This window comes from Cetorhinus maximus, chromosome 9 (assembly GCF_964194155.1).
Source record: "Cetorhinus maximus chromosome 9, sCetMax3.hap1.1, whole genome shotgun sequence".
Lineage (NCBI taxonomy): Eukaryota > Metazoa > Chordata > Chondrichthyes > Lamniformes > Cetorhinidae > Cetorhinus > Cetorhinus maximus.
Window position 1 is genome coordinate 79,855,846 of NC_135887.1, and position 20,781 is coordinate 79,876,626.

Consider the following 20,781-nt stretch of genomic DNA (forward strand, 5'->3'; position numbering starts at 1 on the left):
ACTGTTCAAACTACGCTGCCTTCAACCCAAAACCAAAACCACTCTAACCTCAGTCATAGAGCTTCAGTATGCAGATGATGCTTGTGTGTGCGCTCACTCAGAAACCAAGCTCCAGGTCATTGCTTACTCCTTCTCTGAAGTATATAAATAAATAGGCCTTTCACTAAACACCCAGAAACCCACTTCCAACCAGGTCCTAGCGTACAACACCTTCCCCAATGACGAGATCCTGGAAAGTGTGGAACATTTTCCGTATCTTGGGAGCCTCAACTCAATGCAGGCAGGCATAGATGGTGATATTCCTCATCGCCTCCAATGTGGCAGCTCAGTTTTCAGCCGACTGAGGAAAAGAGTATTTGAGGACCAGGATCTCAAACCCATGTGACTAAGATCATGGTTTACCGAACACCAGTGATCCCTGCACTCCGAGACACTTTGGAGACTTGGGCAACTCACAGCAGCCACCTCAAAGCACTGCAGAAGTACCATCAACAGTACCATCAGAAGATCCTCCAAATGCAGTTGTAAAAAAGGCAGTCGAACAGCAGTGCCCTCTTCCAAGCCAACCTGCCCAGTAACAACGCGCTAATGAATCAAAACCAGCTCTGCTGGCAGATGGTGGGGGGAGGGGTGTACATGTAGTTTGTGCATGCCTGACACGTGACTCCCGCAACAATTGCTCTGCTTGGAACTTGACTGCAGCAGGAGACTCCCAGGGTAACAACGGAAAAGCTTTAAGGATGTCATCAAAACATCCCATAAGAGGTCAAACATCCCCACCGACTCATGGGAGCCCCTGGCTTGTGACCAACAAAATGGAGAAGGCTCACTCGGGAAGGTACCAAACAAGTCAAGAGACTTCATTGGGAACGCGCAGAGACAAAGTCGAGGTGCAGAGGAAGCACACTTACCTCCAAACAACCCATCTATACAACCCTTCAAGCACCACCTGCCCCACATGTGACAGATTCTGCAGATTACAAATTGGACTAATCAGCCATCACAAAACCGGAGTGGAATCAAGTCAGCCTCGGTCCAGAGGGACTGCCTAAGAGAAAGGTCAAAGAAGTAGATTTTAAGGAGAGTCTTAAAGGAGAGAAAGGAAAAGAGATGAGGTGAATGTGACTGCCCTTGACATCAAGGAAGCATTTGAGCGAGTGTGACATCAAGAAGACCTTGTAAAATTGAAAGCAAAGGCAATCAGAAAGAAAAACTCTCAAATGATCAGAGTCATACCAAGCACAAAGAAAGATAGTTGTGGTTGTTGGAGGTCAATCATCTCAATCCCAGGACATTGCTGCAGGAGTTCCTCAGGGTAGTGTTCTAGATCCAACCAAATTAGGAATGCACAAGAGATCAGAATTGGAGAAATGCAGAGATCTGGGAAGATTATAGGGCTAGAGGAAGCTACAAAGATAGGAAGGAATAAGGCAATGGAAGGATTTCAATGTGAGGATGAGAATTTTAAAATCCAGGCATGCTGGATAAGGAGCCAAAGTAGATCAGTGGGGGTAATGGGTGAATAAGGTTGGTGTGAATTAGGGCATGGACAGCAGTTTTGGATGAATTCAAGTTAATTAAGAGTGGAAAATGGAAGGCTGGCCAGCACATCATTGGAATAGTCCAGTCTTGAGATAATAAATGATGGAAGAGGGTTTCAGCAATAGATGAGCTGAGGCAAAGGCAGACTGATCTTGTTGCAGAGGTGGAAATAGACAGTCTTGACGATGGAGCATATATATGGTCAGAAGCTTACCCCAGGGTCCAAGATTGTGAGTGGTCTGGTTCAGTCTTAGGCAGTAACCGGAAGAGAGATGGAGTCCGTAAGTAAGGAACTGAGTTTGTAGCAGGGTCTGAAAACAACGGTTTCAGTCTTTCCAACACTTAATTTGAAAAAATGATGTAGCAATAGGACTGTCTTTGTATTGGTTACAGAGCAGTATTAATAGAACTGGTTCCCAAAGTGCTGGCCCCACAGAGGCAAACCCAGTGTAAGCCTGCTAGATTAGATACATCTGATAAATTTACATTGGAATTGCTGCTGGCTGTGCATCATCTATGTGTTAATAACAGGCATCGCTGACATCTTGAAGGAAAAAGCAGATACAGAGTAATAGACATAGACTAGACTCCCTGATTTCTACTATGATAGAGATGGAAGTTGTTGCATTCAGGTTCTGAGCCTCCTTCACAGGAGCACTGGATTATGCATCTGTGGAGATTTTCCAATCTGTTTTTGCACGTAACATCAAATTAGATTAACAAAGGTTACTCATTTCTTCGGATTAGAATCATGCTCAAAGCTGTTCTCCCATTTTTGCACAAGTAATCTCTTTATGCCACCTGGAATTTTATTTTGCCTGGGATATCCTCTAAACTAGAGGTAATGTGCAAACAAAGTTTGATTTTTGAGTGAGGGAAGAGGTTTTGGTAGGTAGAGAGCCTCTCACTACTTTTAAGGGACTTACTTGTGAGAAATGATGATCGGAGGAAGCTGTTTGTGATCCCCAGCCAGGATGCATTTTGGGGCTTTCATTAATGGTATCCAGCAACTCGCTTCCAGAGCTTGTGCACACTCATCAATCACCACAAGATCAAAATAATCATTTGACAGGAGTTTTAATGGACCATCATTTGAAGCACCTAGAAATCACAAAGAGAAGTTGGGAATAGCAAAACTGCATGAGTGGATAAGCACAGTGGATATGTCCCTATATGGACATATAGGGCAACTAATATAACAGTAGGATTTCAATTCCACTATATTGCGAACTTGAATTGTTATCCTACCTTGAATTCATTGTCAGAGAATTATAGACACTTTTGAAGTTCTCTTTATATGTAATATGGGCATAATTGATGGATAAGAGTATGGTTATTGTTGTATTGGTGTTCCGTGAATAGCTCACAGCAACTTTATGTTTTTTATGCTTGACTTTTACACGCCATCCCTAATGTTCCAAAATGTAAACAATTTCTTTTGAAAGTTGTATTTATCAACTGTTCTGAAGGCACAACGCCCCAGTCTTCATAATTTATTGAAAGGATAGAGAACAACATTGCCTTGCCATTTTCAAATCATGGCATATAAAGAAATTAAGAGTTATGCAAGAAGATCCTTAAAACTAAATGACAAAATAAGGTGTCGGCTTGGCGCATTTCTTGAATCAGAAGTTTGTGATTTCAAATTTCACTTCAGGATTTGGGCACATTCTAAACCCACACTTCAATGTAGCACTGACTGAGCAATGCGCTGTCAGGTGTGCCATCTTTTAGGCACTATTTACACATCCAGATTTTTTTTTAGTTATTCTTTTACGAGGTGTTTAGCTAGGCCAGCATTTATTGCCAATTTCCAATTGCCCTTCAGAAGGTGGTGCTGAGCCACCTTCTTGAACTGCTGCAGTCCATGTGGTGTAGGTACACCCACAGTGCATGTTAGGGAAGCCGTTTTAGGATTTTAACCCAGTGACAGAGAAAGAACAGCAATATAGTCCCAAGTCAAGATGGTGTGTGGTATGGAGGGGAACTTGCAAATGGTGGCATTCCCATGTGTCTGCTGTCCTTGTCCTTCTAGATGGTAGAGATCACGGGTTTAGAAGGTACTCTTGAAGGGGTCTACAGCAGTGCATCTTGTAGAGGGTACACACTGCTGCCAGTTTGCATTGGTGGTGGAGAGAGTGAATGTTTAAGGTGGTGAATGGGGTACCAATCAAGCGGGCTGCTTTGTCCTGGATTGTGTCAAGCTTCAAGTGTTGTTGAAGCTGCACTCATCCAGGCAAGTGGAAAGTATTCCATCACACTCCTGACTTGTGTCTTGTAGATGGTGGACAGACTTTGCGGAGTCAGGAGGTGAGCTATTCGCCACAGGATTCCTAGCCTCTGACCTGCCCTTGTAGCCACAGTATTTATATGGCTGGTCCAGTCCAGTATCTGGTCAATGGTAACCCCCAGGATGTTGATAGTTGGGGATTCAGTAATGGTAATGCCATTGAATGTCAAGGGGAGATGGTCAGATTCTCTTTTGTTGGAGATGATCATTGCCTGGCACTGATGTGACACAAATGTTACTTGCCACTTATCAGCCCAAGCCTGAACATCATCCAGGTCTTGCTGCATATGGACATGAACTGCTTCAGGAGTCACAAGTGATGCTGAACAAAACATGACTAAACATCCTCACTTCTGGCATTATGATGGAGGGAAGGTCATTGATAAAGCAACTAAGATGGTTGGGCCTAAGACACTAGCCTGAGCAACTCTTGCAGCAATGTACGAAGGCTGAGATAATTAACCTCCGACAACTACAACCATTTTCCTTTGTGCTAAGTATAACTCCACTGGAGAGTTTGCCCAATGATTCACACTGACTTCAATTTTGCTAGAGCTCCTTGATGTCACATACAGTATGGATATTAAGGAATAACATGGTGCTTTCAAGGAGGGGAATACAAAACACAGCCAAAAAACAAAGAAAATACTGCAAATCTCAAAGCAAAAGTAGAAAAGGCTGGAACTCAGTTAAGTCTGGAATGATCTAAGACTTGGAATCTCAACAGCAGAACTACAGATGCTGCCTGGCCTACTGAGTATGTCTAGCTTTTTCATTTTTTGTTTTCAGGCTACCAAAAAACACATTTACTGGCCATTCACCTCACTGCCGTTTGTGGGATCCTTCTTTGTATAAAATGGCTGTCACAGCAGCCTAAATAACAATATTGCTTTTCAAAATAGTCTGTTATTTATGAAGCATTTTTGCATTTTTTTGCTATTGGAACAAGAAGCTCGACTAATTCAAATTCTTTTCTGTAACCTACAATTAATTTTTTAGTGCATTGTAAATCCATAATGCAGATTTTAAAGGAAGTACCATACAACGAAAATAGAAACACCTCTGATCATGGGCAATCTAATCAATTATGTCAATTACCATAATCCACATGCAATAAATCTTTCAGAAATTCCATTGTTCTGATTTCCCTCCTTTCACTATAGGTTTGCAATGCTGCAGAATTATGCACATATGAAAATTTAAACCACAGTATTTTGCGATGTAAAGCTTCACGCTATGCTTGCTGGTTCACTAGGCTGATTCCTGGGATGAGCGGTTAGTCTTATGAGGAAAGGTTGAGCAGGTTGGGCCTATACACATTTGGAGTTTTGAAGAATAAGAGGTCATCCTTTGAAACATATAAGATTCTGAGGGACAGGGTAGATGCTGAGAGGATGTTTCCCCTCGTGGGAGAATCTAGAACCAAGGGACACAGTTTCAAAATAAGGGGTCTCCTATTTAAGAGTGAGCTGTGAAGAAATTTCTTCTGTAAGAGGGTCGTTAGTGTTTGGAATTCTCTTCCACAGAGAGCAGTGGAGGCTGAGTCATTAAATATTTTCAAGGCCAAGTTGGACATATTTTTGATCTACAAGAAGTCGAGGGTTATGGTGGGGGGGAGCGGGGGGGGCAGGCAGGAAAGTGGAGATCGGCCATTATTGAATGGTGGAGCAGACTCAAGGGCCAAATGGCCTACTTCTGCTCTTACGATCAGTTTGTATAGCCTTGGTCTTTGAGGTGGATATATAGCAGATAATTGCTGTATAGCAAAACTTTCTGTAAATAAGGCTACATTCTTGGAGGGGAAAAGGATGTCAATTTAGAAACCTAAGATGAGGGCTAAGCACCAAGATTGAAAAGAGTAGGAGAGAAGGTCAGCCAACCCAAGAAATAATGATTAGGTGATAGCAATCTTGAGCTTTGTACAAAGTAAAGACTATTATGAGTAAAGAATTAAATAATTTTGAGATTGTGTGGAAAGAGCGAGTTATTTAAGGAAATATAATTGCTTCTTCCACTCAAGTAAATCCCACATTTGGCTTTTGTTCCTTAAGTGGTTTACCTGTGTTAGTTGCCAAGACGACACTTGCTTTTTTTAGTATTTGTACTATAGCTGCCTCCTCCCTTGCTCGCAGCTCTTTTTTCAAAGTCTTGATCTCACCACGAAAGTGCACCTTCTCTCCTCTCTCTTGTGTCTTTTTCAATTTTCCCTTTGAACAAAAAATAGTGATCATTTTTCTTTGCTCTCTGCATTGAACATATTGGCAAGTTAACATAAAACTTACAGAAAGTAAACTAGCTTGAGTAGAGCAAGTAATGAGAAAGAATTCAGCTGGACAAGTTGTAGGTTCACTAAAAATTATACAATTTTAAAAAGTACAATTCTGCACAAGATGTGAAACAAACCAAAATGCAAATACAATTTAGTTCCCTGTTGTGGAAGTACTCACAAAAGCCTGATCGATGTCCTTCCGGATATCCATTATTATTTGGGTGCTGTCACTGTGTGCCAGTACAGCATCTAAAGAATGGCGATGTATGGACTCAAGCAGTCGTGCAGGGTGACCCAAACGCAAAACCCGTGTTCTAAATTGAGCCAGGCGTTCAACTAGGTTGTCAACAGCAACGTTAGAGGGAGCACAGCACAGCACCTTGGAGGATAAAAAAAACAGCTCATCGATAAGACATCTCTTGACATCCAGGTCGCTGAAACAGACTAATCAAATGAGAAATGTAAAGTTGTCAGGAATCACAAATACTTAAAGTTCATAAATATGTGGTGCATTATGAGGTTTATTTTTATGATACCATGCCTGGTCAGAGATAGGTAGTAATGCAGAGGCATAGACTCACTGATCTACACTCCTGGCTCCATTGTAATGTGCCCTATAATATCCAGAAGGACAAATTTCAATCTAGCTGATTTTAAAGTTGGAAAAATGTATAAAACTGCTCTTGAATTTCAATAAAATACTGCAATTTCAACTGTAAGTTTCACTATAATAATATCTCACTGTGAAACTCGGCATTGGAATCAACACGGGTGCGTGAAGTTGTAGTATTTACCTCCTAAACTCACCAGAACAAGTTGGTCTGGCGCATTCAAGTGAAAGGGAATATTCAATAATGTGATAAGTTTTAGTTGCTGTCAAACAACCTCTCTGATTCTGAAAATTTAATTTTACATGTGTGGAATCTCATCTTTTAATTAGTGCTAAAGATTTTCTTTAAGTATTAAAATAATTTACAAAACCTTTTCTGTCTCCAATCTCTCTCATAACTGCATCTTTCTTTCCCAAACTTTATTTGGCTTTCTGTGCATTGTTTAAATCTAATTTATACTTCCTGCTTAGACTGTACATGGGCTCTGAGGGTCCTTCAATCGGATTGGTTGAAGAGGAAGGTTTTTTCTGTTTTTATTTCAGGTTTCTGCACCCACAGTCTTTTGCTTTCGGAATTCTGTCACTGTTGTTTGTCTTGTTCACAGACAGCAGAGATCCCCTGTAGAGGGTGCTGCAACCGGTGACAGAAAATCAAAGCTCAAAAGCTCAAGAAAACTTTGTGTGCAACTGTCAGTGCAGTGAACAGCAAGCACCATTCCCTCACCGCTTGCTGCAAAATCCAGGTCATTACATAAATTGGTTGGATAAATAAACCCCACCCCATTCAACTGCTTCTGATCACACTATCCCTTTCTACTAATATCAACTGCCTGGCAATGAAACTAAAGACTAAAATAATGTGCAGATCAGAAAAATAAAAAAAAAACAAAGTAAGTCATTATGATTTTGAACATACTGCCTGAAATGGTGGTGGAAGCAGATTTATCAATAACTTTCAAAAGGGAATTGGATATATACTTAAAAAGTAAAAATTTAAGGGCTATAGGGAAAGAGCAGGAAAGTGGGACTAATCAAATAGCATTTTCCAAGAGCTGGCCTCAGACTAATGGGCTGAATAGCTTTCTTACGTTAACTGTTTTTTGTAGAATCAAATCAGAATGACCAAGACCAACATGTACATAACCTGTAACCATACAAAGCCCTGCTCCTGCCTCTTTGGTTCTAGTCAGTACACAAAAATGAGTTTGCCTGCTTTCCCATCCAAGTTCTAATTGAAGAAATCTGCATCTGTTTGAAATGATGGAATGCACAGATGATCAGCTTCCACCGCCGTTTTCCTATAGTTGTGGCTCTTTTCACCTTTGGGTGACTTGTCATATGAGCTGCCTCAACAAGTGCAATGCTTATTTAGTCAGCATTTATTCACTAAAATGACTTTTAAGTTGTACTATTCAAAATATCCCAATATAATTGGCACCAGCTATGGAATCTAGATTAGCAGAATGACCATCCTTTCTATACTTTTTTCAACTTGCCTCATCTCTTTTGCTCTTTCAATCTTGGTGTCTGCAATAAAATCTCTAAAATAAACTACTGAAATTTTCAGCACAAAAGAGGCTATTCATTCAGTCCATCACATCAATGTTGACGCTCGGCTATCCACCTAGTCCCATTCACCTGCACTTTTACATAATACCTTTAACTTTTTCTTTTTTAAATATTGTAGTAATCTGATGTGTAATACACCTTTGAGACAAATGTTGTAATGTAAGATCATATGATCTTGGTACCCAACAGCAGAGTAGCATAGGGTGCCTCTGTAGTCTTGATTTGCAGTCTGAACAGTAAAGGCAGAGTTTTGAGTTGTAAGCATACAAGTGTAGCTGCTGAGTTCCTTTTGTAAATAAACAGAATGTGTTTCTTCTAAGAACAGTCTACTGATCTTCTCTGTCTTGGTTTCAACTCGGTCACCCCGAAATAAGCTTGTAGCCCGGATCCTTTAACCCCAACAAACCAGGGCACTGGATCCACCAAACTGGCAACAATAGTAAAAAGCAAGAAAAGACATGAAAGGACGAGGTAAAAAGCGAGAAAGAATGAAGGAAATCAGAAGAACCGAAATTGAGTCCTACCTCGCACGGTAGTTGTAAGTAAAGAAAAATTTCCTCCCTGATCATGGGAGCAATCCCTTTAGAGTAGGCCTCAATTTGGAAGAGTTGAGCCTTTCAATCCAACCTTGGACAACTGGTCTCATTATGTTGAGCACCTTGCGTTCTTCTTCCAGGTGAACAACATTGCAGGGGAGGAGAAGAAGCCCGTGATCCTTTTATCCACATGTGGGAGCAAGACATATGGATTAATTCGAAATTTGTTGGTACCCAGTGGTCCAAATTCAAAAAGTTTTGATGACTTGGTGAACCTCGTAAAGAATCATGACCAGCCCAAGCTGTCAGTGACGATGTAATGGTTCAAATTTAACTCAAGGAATAGAGCCGTGGAGACAGTTGCCTGATATGTGTCAAGTCTGAAACAATTAACCGAATATTGCGAGTTTGGTACATCTATCAGTAATATGCTTAGAGGTTGTTTGGTGTGCAGTATAAATTAAGATGCGATTCAGAAGATTTTCTGTCTGATTTTCAGAAGGCATTGGAAATTGCTCTGGCAATGGAAGGTGCAGTGCGAGACTCAAAAGCCATACAGGGAGTGCAAAATGGTGCTGTCCTCCACATTAGGCGGGGAGCCTCAGCTGAAAAGGGCGCGAAAGTGTAAAGCTTTACTTAGAAGCGGGAAGCAGCCACCGCTAGCAAATTAAAAGAGATAACATAGCCACAAAAACATGGCATAATAGTAACAGAGGTGGAAGCAGACTATCTTGTAATGAATCACAGTTTTAAAAAATGGAATGTTTTTCCTGTCATCGAAATGGACAGCTCATGAGACAAAGTAAAGATAGAATTAGGCAGACTTTCAAACAAAAGTAAAAACCCAATGAGATTAACAGCATTGAAAAGCCTGCAGTAACAGATTCAGATATTTATTTGTTACATAATTTAAAGGCAAGAAAAACAGAACCTATGTAACCATGAGAGTAAATGAGAGTCCTATCAGAATGGAACCACTACGGTGATAGGTGAACATACTTTTAAATACCTGAATCATGGGATATGTAGATTAAATTTGGAAGAAACTGATGCCAAATTAAAAATTTACACGGGGGAAGACACAGAAGTCAAGGGTATATATGTAAAGTCACAGTACACTACGCGGGTCAAACAGTGAAATTACCCTTGGTGGTAGCAGGCAGAGTACCAAGCATACTAGGATGAAACTGGCTGAGGGAAATCAACCTTGAATTGTCACAGAGATTCCAAATGAAAAGTGAAAACCTGCCGAAAGACCTTCACACACTATCAGTTCCTCCTGTCTAAGTATGTACCTCTAGAAAAGTACGAAGAGAAGAAGAAAGAGTTCTGCACTTCTCTAAGTAAAATGAAGGATGAGTTGGCAGATAAAACACGACAATGCTTAATTTTCCAGGAGGCAGTGCACCAATGCAAAAAAGAGATGGAAGAACTGAAAAATCAGCTACTTGAAACCAAAGAGGCTTTGGAGGAAAAAGTCGCAGAATTTTCTAAGAAGCAGACAGATGACGAAATTCTGGAAAACTCAACCACTGAGTTCACTCAAGTCGAGCTGACATCTGAGATTAGTCTGGCCTACATGGAAGTTGAAAAGAAGGCCGAGAATAAAGTCAATGCCAGAAAGAAGAATACCCATTGAAAGAAGACAAAGAAGCACAAATAGTACCATTGATCTTAGCAGCGTATGAGTATACTTTCATTCATAGACCCTGGAAGTCAAATTGCAAACGCTGATGCACTCAGTCGTTTGCCGATGCAAGTAAAAGATGAGGATGTTCCAATTCCTCAAGAATCCATTTTATTATTGAACTTCCTGGATTCATCACCAATATTATCTAGACAGATCAAAGATTGGACAAATCGAGACCCAGTCTTATCCAAAGTGCGAGATCAAGTTCTTCATGGCTGGTCACAAGAACAAGAATCTGATTAAATGAAACCGTGCTTCCAGAGAAGATACGAAATAACCAGCCAGGAAGGTATCTTATTGTGGGGAACACGAGTGATTATTCCTCCAAAAGGACGAAGGCCATTGTCATCTGAGCTTCACAGTGCATATCCCAGAATTTCCAGAATGAAGGCAATACAGCACACAGCTATCTATAATGGCCTGGGACGGACGGAGAAATAGAAAACTTAGTGAGAAGTTGTACGCAGTGTCAGCAAGTACAAAAATTACCTGCAACAGCTCCGTTCCACCCCCGAGAGTGGCCAGGAAGGCCATGGGTGCGAGTACACATCGACTATGTGGAACCTTTTACGGGAACAATGTTTCTACTTATCGTCGATGCACACTCAAAATGGATGGACATATATGAAGTGATGTTGCTGACATCTTCTGCTACAATAGACAAGCTACAACAAAGTTTTGCAATCAATGGACTACTTGAAGTGGTCGTATCAGACAATGGAACAGTATTCACAAGTGCTGAATTTCATCGATTTATCAGCCTCAACGGTATTACTCATGTGAAAACTTCACCATGCCACCTTTCTTCAAATGGACTGGCCAAGAGAGCAGTTCATACGTTAAAATCTGGTATGAAGAAATTGTCTGGAGATTCTATAGCAACTAAATTAGCACATTTTCTTTTCCATTCTAGGACCACCCCTCATACAACAACAGTGTCACACCTGCGGAATTGTTGATGAAGCACCATCTCCAATCGAGATTGAGCTTAATTATGACAAACTTGGGTGGGGAAGGTGGAAAGGAGTTAGGGAAGTCAGAAAATTGGGCATGACTGTCATAGTCGTGACAGGACATTTAACATAGGAGGGAAAGTATTTGGGAAGAATTTTAAAGGACCACCAACATGGTTGTTTGGTGAAATAAATGCAGTAGCAGGACCTCTTTCCTACCACGTGAAAGTGGAAGATTGAGTCACACGGAGGCATGTGGATCATGTAGGAAGAGGAGAAACAAAATACTCAGAAATGGTTCCACCAGTGTTCATGTCTGAATCAACATCTCCTGTTGAAAGAACTCAACTGAATAGAAATGTGTCTGAAGGGCCGACTGTACCTGAAAGAGTCGAGGAAACAGAACTGCAAGTACCTACTGAAGAAGCAGATGCTCAGGCGCCTACAGTGAGGGAAGTTCCAGATCAAACATCGGAAGCTGTAGAGCTGAGACATTCTACACACATAAGGAAACCCCTGGAAAAGCTGACTCTGTAAATTATTTATCTGTGTGAACAATTTGATCTCTTGAGAAAAGTTGTAAAACGTATTTGAATAAAGGGGGAGGGATGTAGTAATCTGATGTGTAATATACCTTTAAGACAAAAATTGTAATGTAAGATCACATGATCTTGGTACCCAAGTAATTTGACAAGGAAGTATTCAATGAATGGCATGGCACTACGAAGTTCTGAGGAACAAAGGGACCTTGGCGTGTGTCCATAGGTCTCTGAAGGCGGAGGGGCATGTTAGTGGGGTGGTGAAAAAGGCATATGGGTCACTTGCCTTTATCAATCGAGGCATAGATTACAAAAGTAGGGAGGTCACGTTGGTCCCTTCAAGTGAAGCAGCATTTCACTTGCACTTACCTCAATTTAGTCTACTGCATTCACTGCTCCCAATGCGGTTTCCTCTACATTGGAGAGACCAAACGTAGGCTGGGTGACCGCTTTGCGGAACACCTTCGGTCTGTCCGCAAGCATGACCCAGGCCTCCCGGTCGCTTGCCATTTCAACACTCCACCCTGCTCTCATGCCCACATGTCCGTCCTTGGCCTGCTGCAATGTTCCAGTGAAGCTCAACGCAAACCGGAGGAACAGCACCTCATCTTCCGACTAGGCACTTTACAGTGACTGAATATTGAGGTCAACAATTTTAGATCATGAACTCTCTCCTCCATCCCCACCCCCTTTCCGATCCCCCTTTTTCCCAATAATTTATATAGATTTTTCTTTTCCCACCTATTTCCATTATTTTTAAATGTATTTCCATCCATTGTTTTATCTCTACCTTTTAGCCTATTTCGATCCCTTGCCCCCACCCCATCTCCACCAGGGCTATCTGTCTCTTGCTCATCCTGCTTTCTACCCTTAATGTCACCTATTAGCACATTCCTTAGATAATATCACCACCTTCAATACCTCTTTGTCCTGTTGTCTATGACATCTTTTGGTTATCTCCACCTATCACTGGCCCTCTATCCAGCTCTACTTGTCCCATCCCCCCTTAAACCAGCTTATATTTCACCTCTCTTCTATTTTTCCTTAGTTCTGTTGAAGAGTCATACGGACTCGAAACATTAACTGTGTTCCTCTCTGTAGATGCTGTCAGACCTGCTGAGTTTTTCCAGGTATTTTTATTTTTGTTTTGGATTTCCAGCATCCACAGTTTTTTGCTTTTATCTTAGTGTTTAATTGACTGCCATTTCTCTTCAAGGAATGCCTACCTTGAAGAAGTATTGCTCTTCTCTCCAACAGGATTTCCGTCTCTCTCTTTTGCTTTGTTCACCTTCATTGCTTTCCATTTCTCTCCTGGTGCTTGACAAGATGTTTACTAAAACTCACTTTCACAGCCATATTTCCTTCCTCAGTGACTGTCTACGTCTCCGACTTACCCCACTTGGATTTCAACTGAAGTTCCATCTCTCATGTTTTGAACACCCCCAGGATTACAGGTATCTCTGGGATATACAACGCTCCTCGTCGCATCCTGAGAACCACACTCAGTGCCATGCGCTGCCATATGAAGACACTCGACCTCTCCCTCTAGCAGCACCGACACACCCTATTTCTAAGCTGCCCATGCCCCCAGTTTCATTTTACTCTTCATCTCATCCGACGCCTCAACAAGAAACTTTGTCTCTTTCTTTCAGGTGCAAAGGAACGCAAGCTCCAACAACTCAGCGACACCAACACCCATCCAGGATCCTCCACCCGTGCCCGTCCCTCTGTCCCCATCCCATCTTCCAATACGAGCCCCGGCCGTGTATTCACCATACCCCCCTGACCTTCCCCTCTCTGATGCTGAACGTTCAGTGCTCAGCAAAGGACTTAGTTTCATACCCTTGCGCCCTCATCTCAATGAATTTCAGGCTCGGCACGATGCTGAACTCTTCTTCCGCCGCCTTCGTCTCCGTGCTCACTTCTTTGGGCAGGAGTCCTCTCCCCGTTCAACGGATCCTTTTACCCGCCTCCAATATTCTCCCTCCACCTGGACCCCTCCCTCTGGATTCTTACCTTCTCTTGATCTTTTCATTGAGAACTGTCGGCGAGACATCAGTCGTCTCAATTTCTCTGCTCCTCTCACCCACTCTAACCTGTCTCTCTCTGAACTTGCTGCACTCCGTTCTCTCAGGTCCAACCCTGACATTGTCATCACACCTGCTGACAAGGGTGGTGCTGTTGTTGTCTGGCGCACTGACCTCTACCTCGCAGAGGCTGAGCGTCAATTGCAGACACTTCCTCCTACCTCCCCCTGGACCATGACCCCACCACTGAACATCAAGCCATTGTTTCCAGGACTGTTACTGACCTCATCACCTCTGGAGATCTTCCTCCCACAGCTTCCAACTCATAGTCTCCCAACCTCGGACGGCCCGCTTCTACCTCGTACCCAAAATCCACAAACAGGACTGTCCCGGCAGACCGAATGTGTCAGCCTGTTCCTGCCTAACGGAACTCATTTCTTGCTATCTTGACTCCATTCTCTCTCCCCTTGTCCAGTCCTTTCCCACCTACATCCGTGATTCCTCTGACACCCTACATCATATCAACAATTTCCAGTTACCTGGCCCCAACCGCCTCCTCTTCACCATGGATGTCCAATCCCTCTACACCTCCATCCCCCACCGGGATGGTCTAAAGGCTCTCCGCTTCTTCCTCGAACAGAGGCCCGAACAATCCCCATCCACCACTACTCTCCTCCGTCTGGCTGAGCTGTTCTCTCACTGAACAATTTCTCCTTTAACTCCTCTCACTTCCTTCAAAAAAAAGGTGTGGCTATGGGTACCCACAGGGCCCCAGTTATGCCTGTCTCTTTATGGGGTATGTGGAACATTCCTTGTTCCAGTCCTACTCCGGCCCCCTCCCATAACTCTTTCTCCGGTAAATCGATGATTGCTTTGGTGCTGCTTCATGCTCTCGTCTGGACCTGGAAAAATGTATTAATTTTGCTTCCAATTTCCACCCCTCCATCATTTTCACATGGTCCATCTCTGACACTTCCCTTCCCTTCCTTGACCTCTCTGTCTCAATTTCTGGTGATAGACTGTCCACCAATATCCATTACAAGCCTAACGACTCCCACAGCTACCTCGACTACAGCTCCTCACACCCCGCTTCCTGTAAGGACTCCATCTCATTCACTCAGTTCCTTCGCCTCCGTCGCATCTGTTCTGATGATGCCACTTTCAAAAACAGTTCCTCTGATGTGTCTTCCTTCTTCCTTAACCGAGGTTTTCCATCCACGGTGGTTGACAGGGCCCTCAACCATGTCCGGCCCATCTCCCGCGCATCCGCCCTCACACCTTCCTCTCCCTCCCAGAACCATGATAGGGTCCCCCTTGTCCTCACTTATCACCCCACTCGCCTCGACATTCAAAGGATCATCCTCCGCCATTTCCGCCAACTCCAGCATGATGTCACCACCAAACATCTTCCCTTCACCCCCCCAGCGGCATTCCGCAGGGATCGTTCCCTCTGGGACACACTGGTCCACTCCTCCATCACCCCCTCCACCTCAAACCCCTCCCCCGGCACCTTTCCTTGCAACCTCAGAAGGTGCAACACCTGCCCCTTTACTTCCCTTCTCCTCACCGTCCAAGGGCCCAAACACTCCTTTCAAGTGAAGCAGCATTTCACTTGCACTTCCCTCAATTTAGTCTACTGCATTCACTGCTCCCAATGCGGTTTCCTCTACATTGGAGAGACCAAACGCAGACTGGGTGACCGCTTTGCGGAACACCTTCAGTCTGTCCGCAAGCATGACCCAGACCTCCCTGTCGTTTGCCATTTCAACACTCCACCCTGCTCTCATGCCCACATGTCCGTCCTTGGCCTGCTGCAATGTTCCAGTGAAGCTCAACACAAACTGGAGGAACAGCACTTCATCTTCCGACTAGGCACTTTACAGCCTTCCGGACTGAATATTGAATTCAACAATTTTAGATCATGAACTCTCTCCTCCATCCCCACCCCCTTTCCGATCCCCCTTTTTTCCAATAATTTATATAGATTTTTCTTTTCCCACCTATTTCCATTATTTTTAAATGTATTTCCATCCATTGTTTTATCTCTACCTTTTAGCCTATTTCGATCCCTTCCTCGCCACCCCACCCCCACTAGGTCTATCAGTACCTTGTTCGTCCTGCTTGTCACCTATTAGCACATTCCTTAGATAATATCACCACCTTCAACACCTCTTTGTCCTTTTGTCTATGACATCTTTTGGCTATCTCCACCTATCACTGGCCCTCTATCCAGCTCTACTTGTCCCACCCCCCCTTAAACCAGCTTATATTTCACCTCTTTTCTATTTTTCCTTAGTTCTGTTGAAGCGTCATACGGACTCGAAACGTTAACTGTGTTCCTCTCTGCAGATGCTGTCAGACCTGCTGAGTTTTTCCAGGTGTTTTTATTTTTGTTGAGGTCATGTTGGAGTTGTATAGTACCTTGGCGAGGCCACAGCTGGAGTGCTGTGTGCAGTTCTGGTCGCCACATTATAGGAAGGATGTAATTGCACTTGAGGGGGTGCAGAGGAGATTCACTAGGATGTTGCCTGGGATGAAACATTTAAGTTATGAAGAGAGGTTGGATAGACTTGGGTTGTTTTCGTTGAAGCAGAGAAGACTGAGGGGCGACCTGAACGAGGTGTACAAGATTATGAGGGGCATGGACAGGGTGGATAGGGAGCAGCTATTCCCCTTAGTTGAAGGGTCAGTCACGAGGGGACATAAGTTTGAGGTGAGGGGCAGGAGGTTTAGGGGGGATGTGAGGAAAAACTTTTTTACCCAGAGGGTGGTGACAGTCTGGAATGTGCTGCCTGGGAGGGTGGTGGAGGCAGGTTGCCTCATCTTTTAAAAAATACCTGGATGAGCACTTGGCATGTCATAACATTCAAGGCTCTGGGCCAAGTGCTGGTAAATGGGATTAGGTAGGTAGGTCAGGTGTTTCTCACGTGTCGGTGCAGACTCAATAGGCCGAAGGGCCTCTTCTGCACTGTGATTCTGTGAATAGCAGAGTAGCGCGGGCTACCTCTGTAGTCAGTAGTCTTGAGTTGGAGTCTGAAGAATAAAGACAGAGGTTTGAGTTGTAAGCACACAAGTGTAGCTGCTGAGCTCCTTTAGTAAATAAACAGAATGTGTTTCTTCTAAGAACGGTCTACTGATCTTCTCTGTCTTGGTACTAACACGGGCACCCTGAAACAAGCGTGCAACCCAGATCCTTTAGCTCCAACAAACCAGGGCACTGGATCCAACAAAAATTTTAACTACTTCCTTCTTAAAAACTATTTCCCGTTCTTCGTCCCTAAAATGTCCGACCCTTAAGCGTAAGAAAGAATTCTCCCAATTGTTGCTCTTCAAATTGGTTCCCAAATAACATTTAAAAATAAGTAAAAGTACTTTGAAAGGTCTATAGTTGCACTTTTACCTCGTGTATAATTCAAGTAAAATATTCCCTGTACCATTCAAATAAAATATTACCAATCATTGGCTGACCTTCAGACCTTGCTTTACAGCCTGCAGAATTATTTCTACAACTGTAGTCGTCTTTCCAGTACCAGGAGGCCCATGGATAATTGCAACTTCCTTCTGTGAGAGTGCAAAATGTACTGCTTCCTTCTGAGAGTCATCCAAACAGGGGTTGTACAGCTCTGGGATTTCTTAAGAAAAACAAACCAGCAACTAACACTTAAGGAAAATAAATCACATATACACATGAACTCTGTTGTAGCTATATATGTACAACAAAAACCATGAGTGCAGCTAAAACAACCCTTCGTTTCTGAATGTTGCAACATTTTCATTCTATGGGGAGGTAAAAATTCTATAGATAAAAATTAAATTATTTCTCAGTTTCAGTCTCATCTAGCCATTTGGGTGAGCTTGAAGCTGAGCAAAAAGAGAATGCATGTTACTTTCTTGTAGAAAGTGATACATTGCCAATGTTTCTTCATTTAAAACTAAACTGGTCACAGCAATCAAAGTGAACATATCCTTTACAGGTTCTCAATGCCACTGTACTGTAAAGTTAAAATGGAATCAAATTTTCTTTTTCAAATCGTCAGGACAACAAGCAAATGATGTGCAAGAAATTGGTCTTACTTAGATTTTCTGAAGGAAAACTTGGCTCAGAAGCACCAAACAGGACATCAATGAGATGAGAAGTAGGTCCGGCATGATATTGGCTCAAGGCCTTTAATGCACTGAAAAGAAAATAATAAGTGAAGGAAAGAATTGAGTGCAGCTTTGACAGAGCCAGTCCTTTTTATACATGAGTCTGAAACACGAAATAAAAACACTAGTTGAAATATCAGGGGCCTAACACTTAATGGGGTGCAATGCAGGGAAGAGTCTGATGTTTAAAAAGAAAAAGATGCACATAATTCATGTTAAAGTGTTTCACTCTGCTATTTAAAAAAAGGCAAGAGACAACATAAAACTAAAAAAGAAACACAGGCAAGAATGCCTAAAAGTGCAGATCCTGGTGAGTAGGAGAGATACAAAGAACAGCAAATGGTAGTCATACCACATAATAAGAGCTACGAGAAGGGGTATGAAAAGAAACTTGCACGGGATATCAAAATCAACATTTAAAAAAATTACTACATTGAAAAAAAGATGGTTAAGAGCAATGTGGGCCCCTTATAAATTACCAGTGGTGGTATTATGGATGAAAATGAGGAAATAGCGACATAATTACTTAGTAAATAACTTTGCATCAGTGTTTACAGTAGAGGAAGAGGATATGAAGAGGAAGGCGGACATTTCAAGGACACTATTATTGAAGCAGCGCACCAAAATTGTGATAAATCCCCAGGGCCAGATGGTTCCCATCTCAGGGCTTTAAAAGTAGTAGACGGGAACATTACAGATGCCTTATTTATGATCTTTCAAAGTTCTCGTCTCAAAAACCATTCCTTTAGATTGGAAAATTGCACATCATTCCACTATTTAAGAAAGGTAAGACAAAGAAATCAGGACATTACAGGCCAATTGTTTTTTATTCATTTGCGTGATGTGGATATCACTGACAACATTAACATTTTCTGCCGATTCCTAATTATCCTCGAGAAGGTGCTGATAAGCTGTCTTATTGAACAGCTGCAGTCTTTGTTGTGGAGGCATACCCACAGTGCTGTTATGAAGCGAGTTCCAAAATTTTGTCTTGGCAACAGTGAAAGAATGGTGATATAGTTTCAAATCAGTATACTGTATGGCTTGAAGGGGAACTTGCAGTGGCGGTGTTCCCATGCGGCTGCTGCTTTTGTTCTTCTAGGTGGTAGAGGTCATGGATTTGGAAGATACTGTCAAAGGGGTCTCAGCAAGTTCCAGCAGTGCATCTTGTGGATGGTACACACTGCTGCCACAGGGCCCGTTGTGGATGGAGTGAATGTTTAAGGTGGTGGATCCGGCGCCAATTAAGTGGCCTATTTTGTCCTGGATGTGTTGAGCTCCTTGAGTGTTGTTGGAACCACACTGATTGAGGCAAGTAGACAATATTCCATCATATTCCTGACCAGCGCCTTGCAGATGGTGGGCAGGCTCTGGGGAATCAGGAGGTGAGTTACTCGCCACAGGATTCCCAGTCTCTGACCAGCTCTTCTAGCCACAGTATTAACGTGGCTGGTCCAGTTAAGTTTCTGGTCAGTAGTAACCCCCAGCAAGATGCTGATGATGGGGGAATTCACCAATAGTAATGCCATTGAATGTCATGGGGAGATGGTTAGATTTTCTCTAGTTGCAGATGGTCATTGCCTGGCACTTGTACAGCAAGAATGTTTGCTCAGCATTCATTGCCAAAAAATTATTGGAGTCAATAATTAAGGATGGAGCGATTGAACAATTTGAAAATTTTCAGATGATCAGAGAGGCCCAGTCTGGAATTATAAAAGGTTGGTGATGCCTGATGAACCTGATTGAATTTGTTGAAGAGGTGACTACAATAGTGGACAGTGGAAGGTCTATGGATCTTATTTATATGAGGTTCCAGAAGGATTTCAATAAAGTACCTCATAAGAAACTATTAGCTAAAAGCGAAGCTCATAGAATAGAGGGGAAATTTTTGACCTGGTTAGGTGCTTGTCTCTTGCCGTTAACCAGAGTAGGGTTAATGGGCAGGCACTCTAATTGACAGGATGTGACTTGTGGCATCCCACAGGAATGTGTGTTGCAGCCTCAAGTATTCACTGTATTTATTAACAGCTTAGATGACAGGATATAGAACCACACACCAAGTTTGTCAATGAGATAAACGTGGGTGGCATTGCAAGCAGTATAGACGGGAGCATAAAATTACAGAGTTATTGATAGATTAAGTGGATTGGCAAAACTGTGACAAATGGATTTCAATATAGATGGGTGTGCGGTTATCCACTTGGGGCTGAAAAGGGATAGAGCAGAGTACTTTCTAAATGGTGAAATATGAGAAGCAATGGGGGTCCAGAGATTTAGGGTCCAATAACACAGATTAGAATGTGATGACCAGGCACAAAAAAAAATCAAAAAACTTACAGAATACCAGCCTTTATATCTAAAGGTCTAGAATAGAAGTGATTAGTAGTCATGTTGCAACTACACAAAGCCCTGCCTAGAGTACTTTCAGCAGTTTTGCACATCACACCCTAGGAAGGATATATTGGCCTTGAAGGGAATGCAGTGTATTGTTAGAATGATGCTTGGACTCCATGGGTCAAATTACAAGGAGTAATTACACAAACAAGGTTTGTATTTCCTGGCATTTAGAAAATTATGGGGTGATTTGATTGAAGCTGTCGAGATATTAAG

At 42.6% G+C, this 20,781-nt stretch overlaps 1 protein-coding gene across 1 annotated transcript in view; it reads right to left on the bottom strand.

Moving 5' to 3' along the window:
• The window catches only part of ighmbp2 (immunoglobulin mu DNA binding protein 2), an 80,260-nt gene that overhangs the window by 42,038 nt on the left and 17,441 nt on the right, over positions 1 to 20,781 (bottom strand). The window contains exons 5-9 of the mRNA XM_078548928.1: positions 18,100 to 18,200; positions 17,494 to 17,657; positions 6,280 to 6,480; positions 5,892 to 6,039; positions 2,469 to 2,643 (exon numbers count right to left, since the gene is read on the bottom strand). Coding sequence (XP_078405054.1) covers positions 2,469 to 2,643; positions 5,892 to 6,039; positions 6,280 to 6,480; positions 17,494 to 17,657; positions 18,100 to 18,200 — 789 coding nt within the window. The remainder of the gene's footprint in view (positions 1 to 2,468; positions 2,644 to 5,891; positions 6,040 to 6,279; positions 6,481 to 17,493; positions 17,658 to 18,099; positions 18,201 to 20,781) is intronic.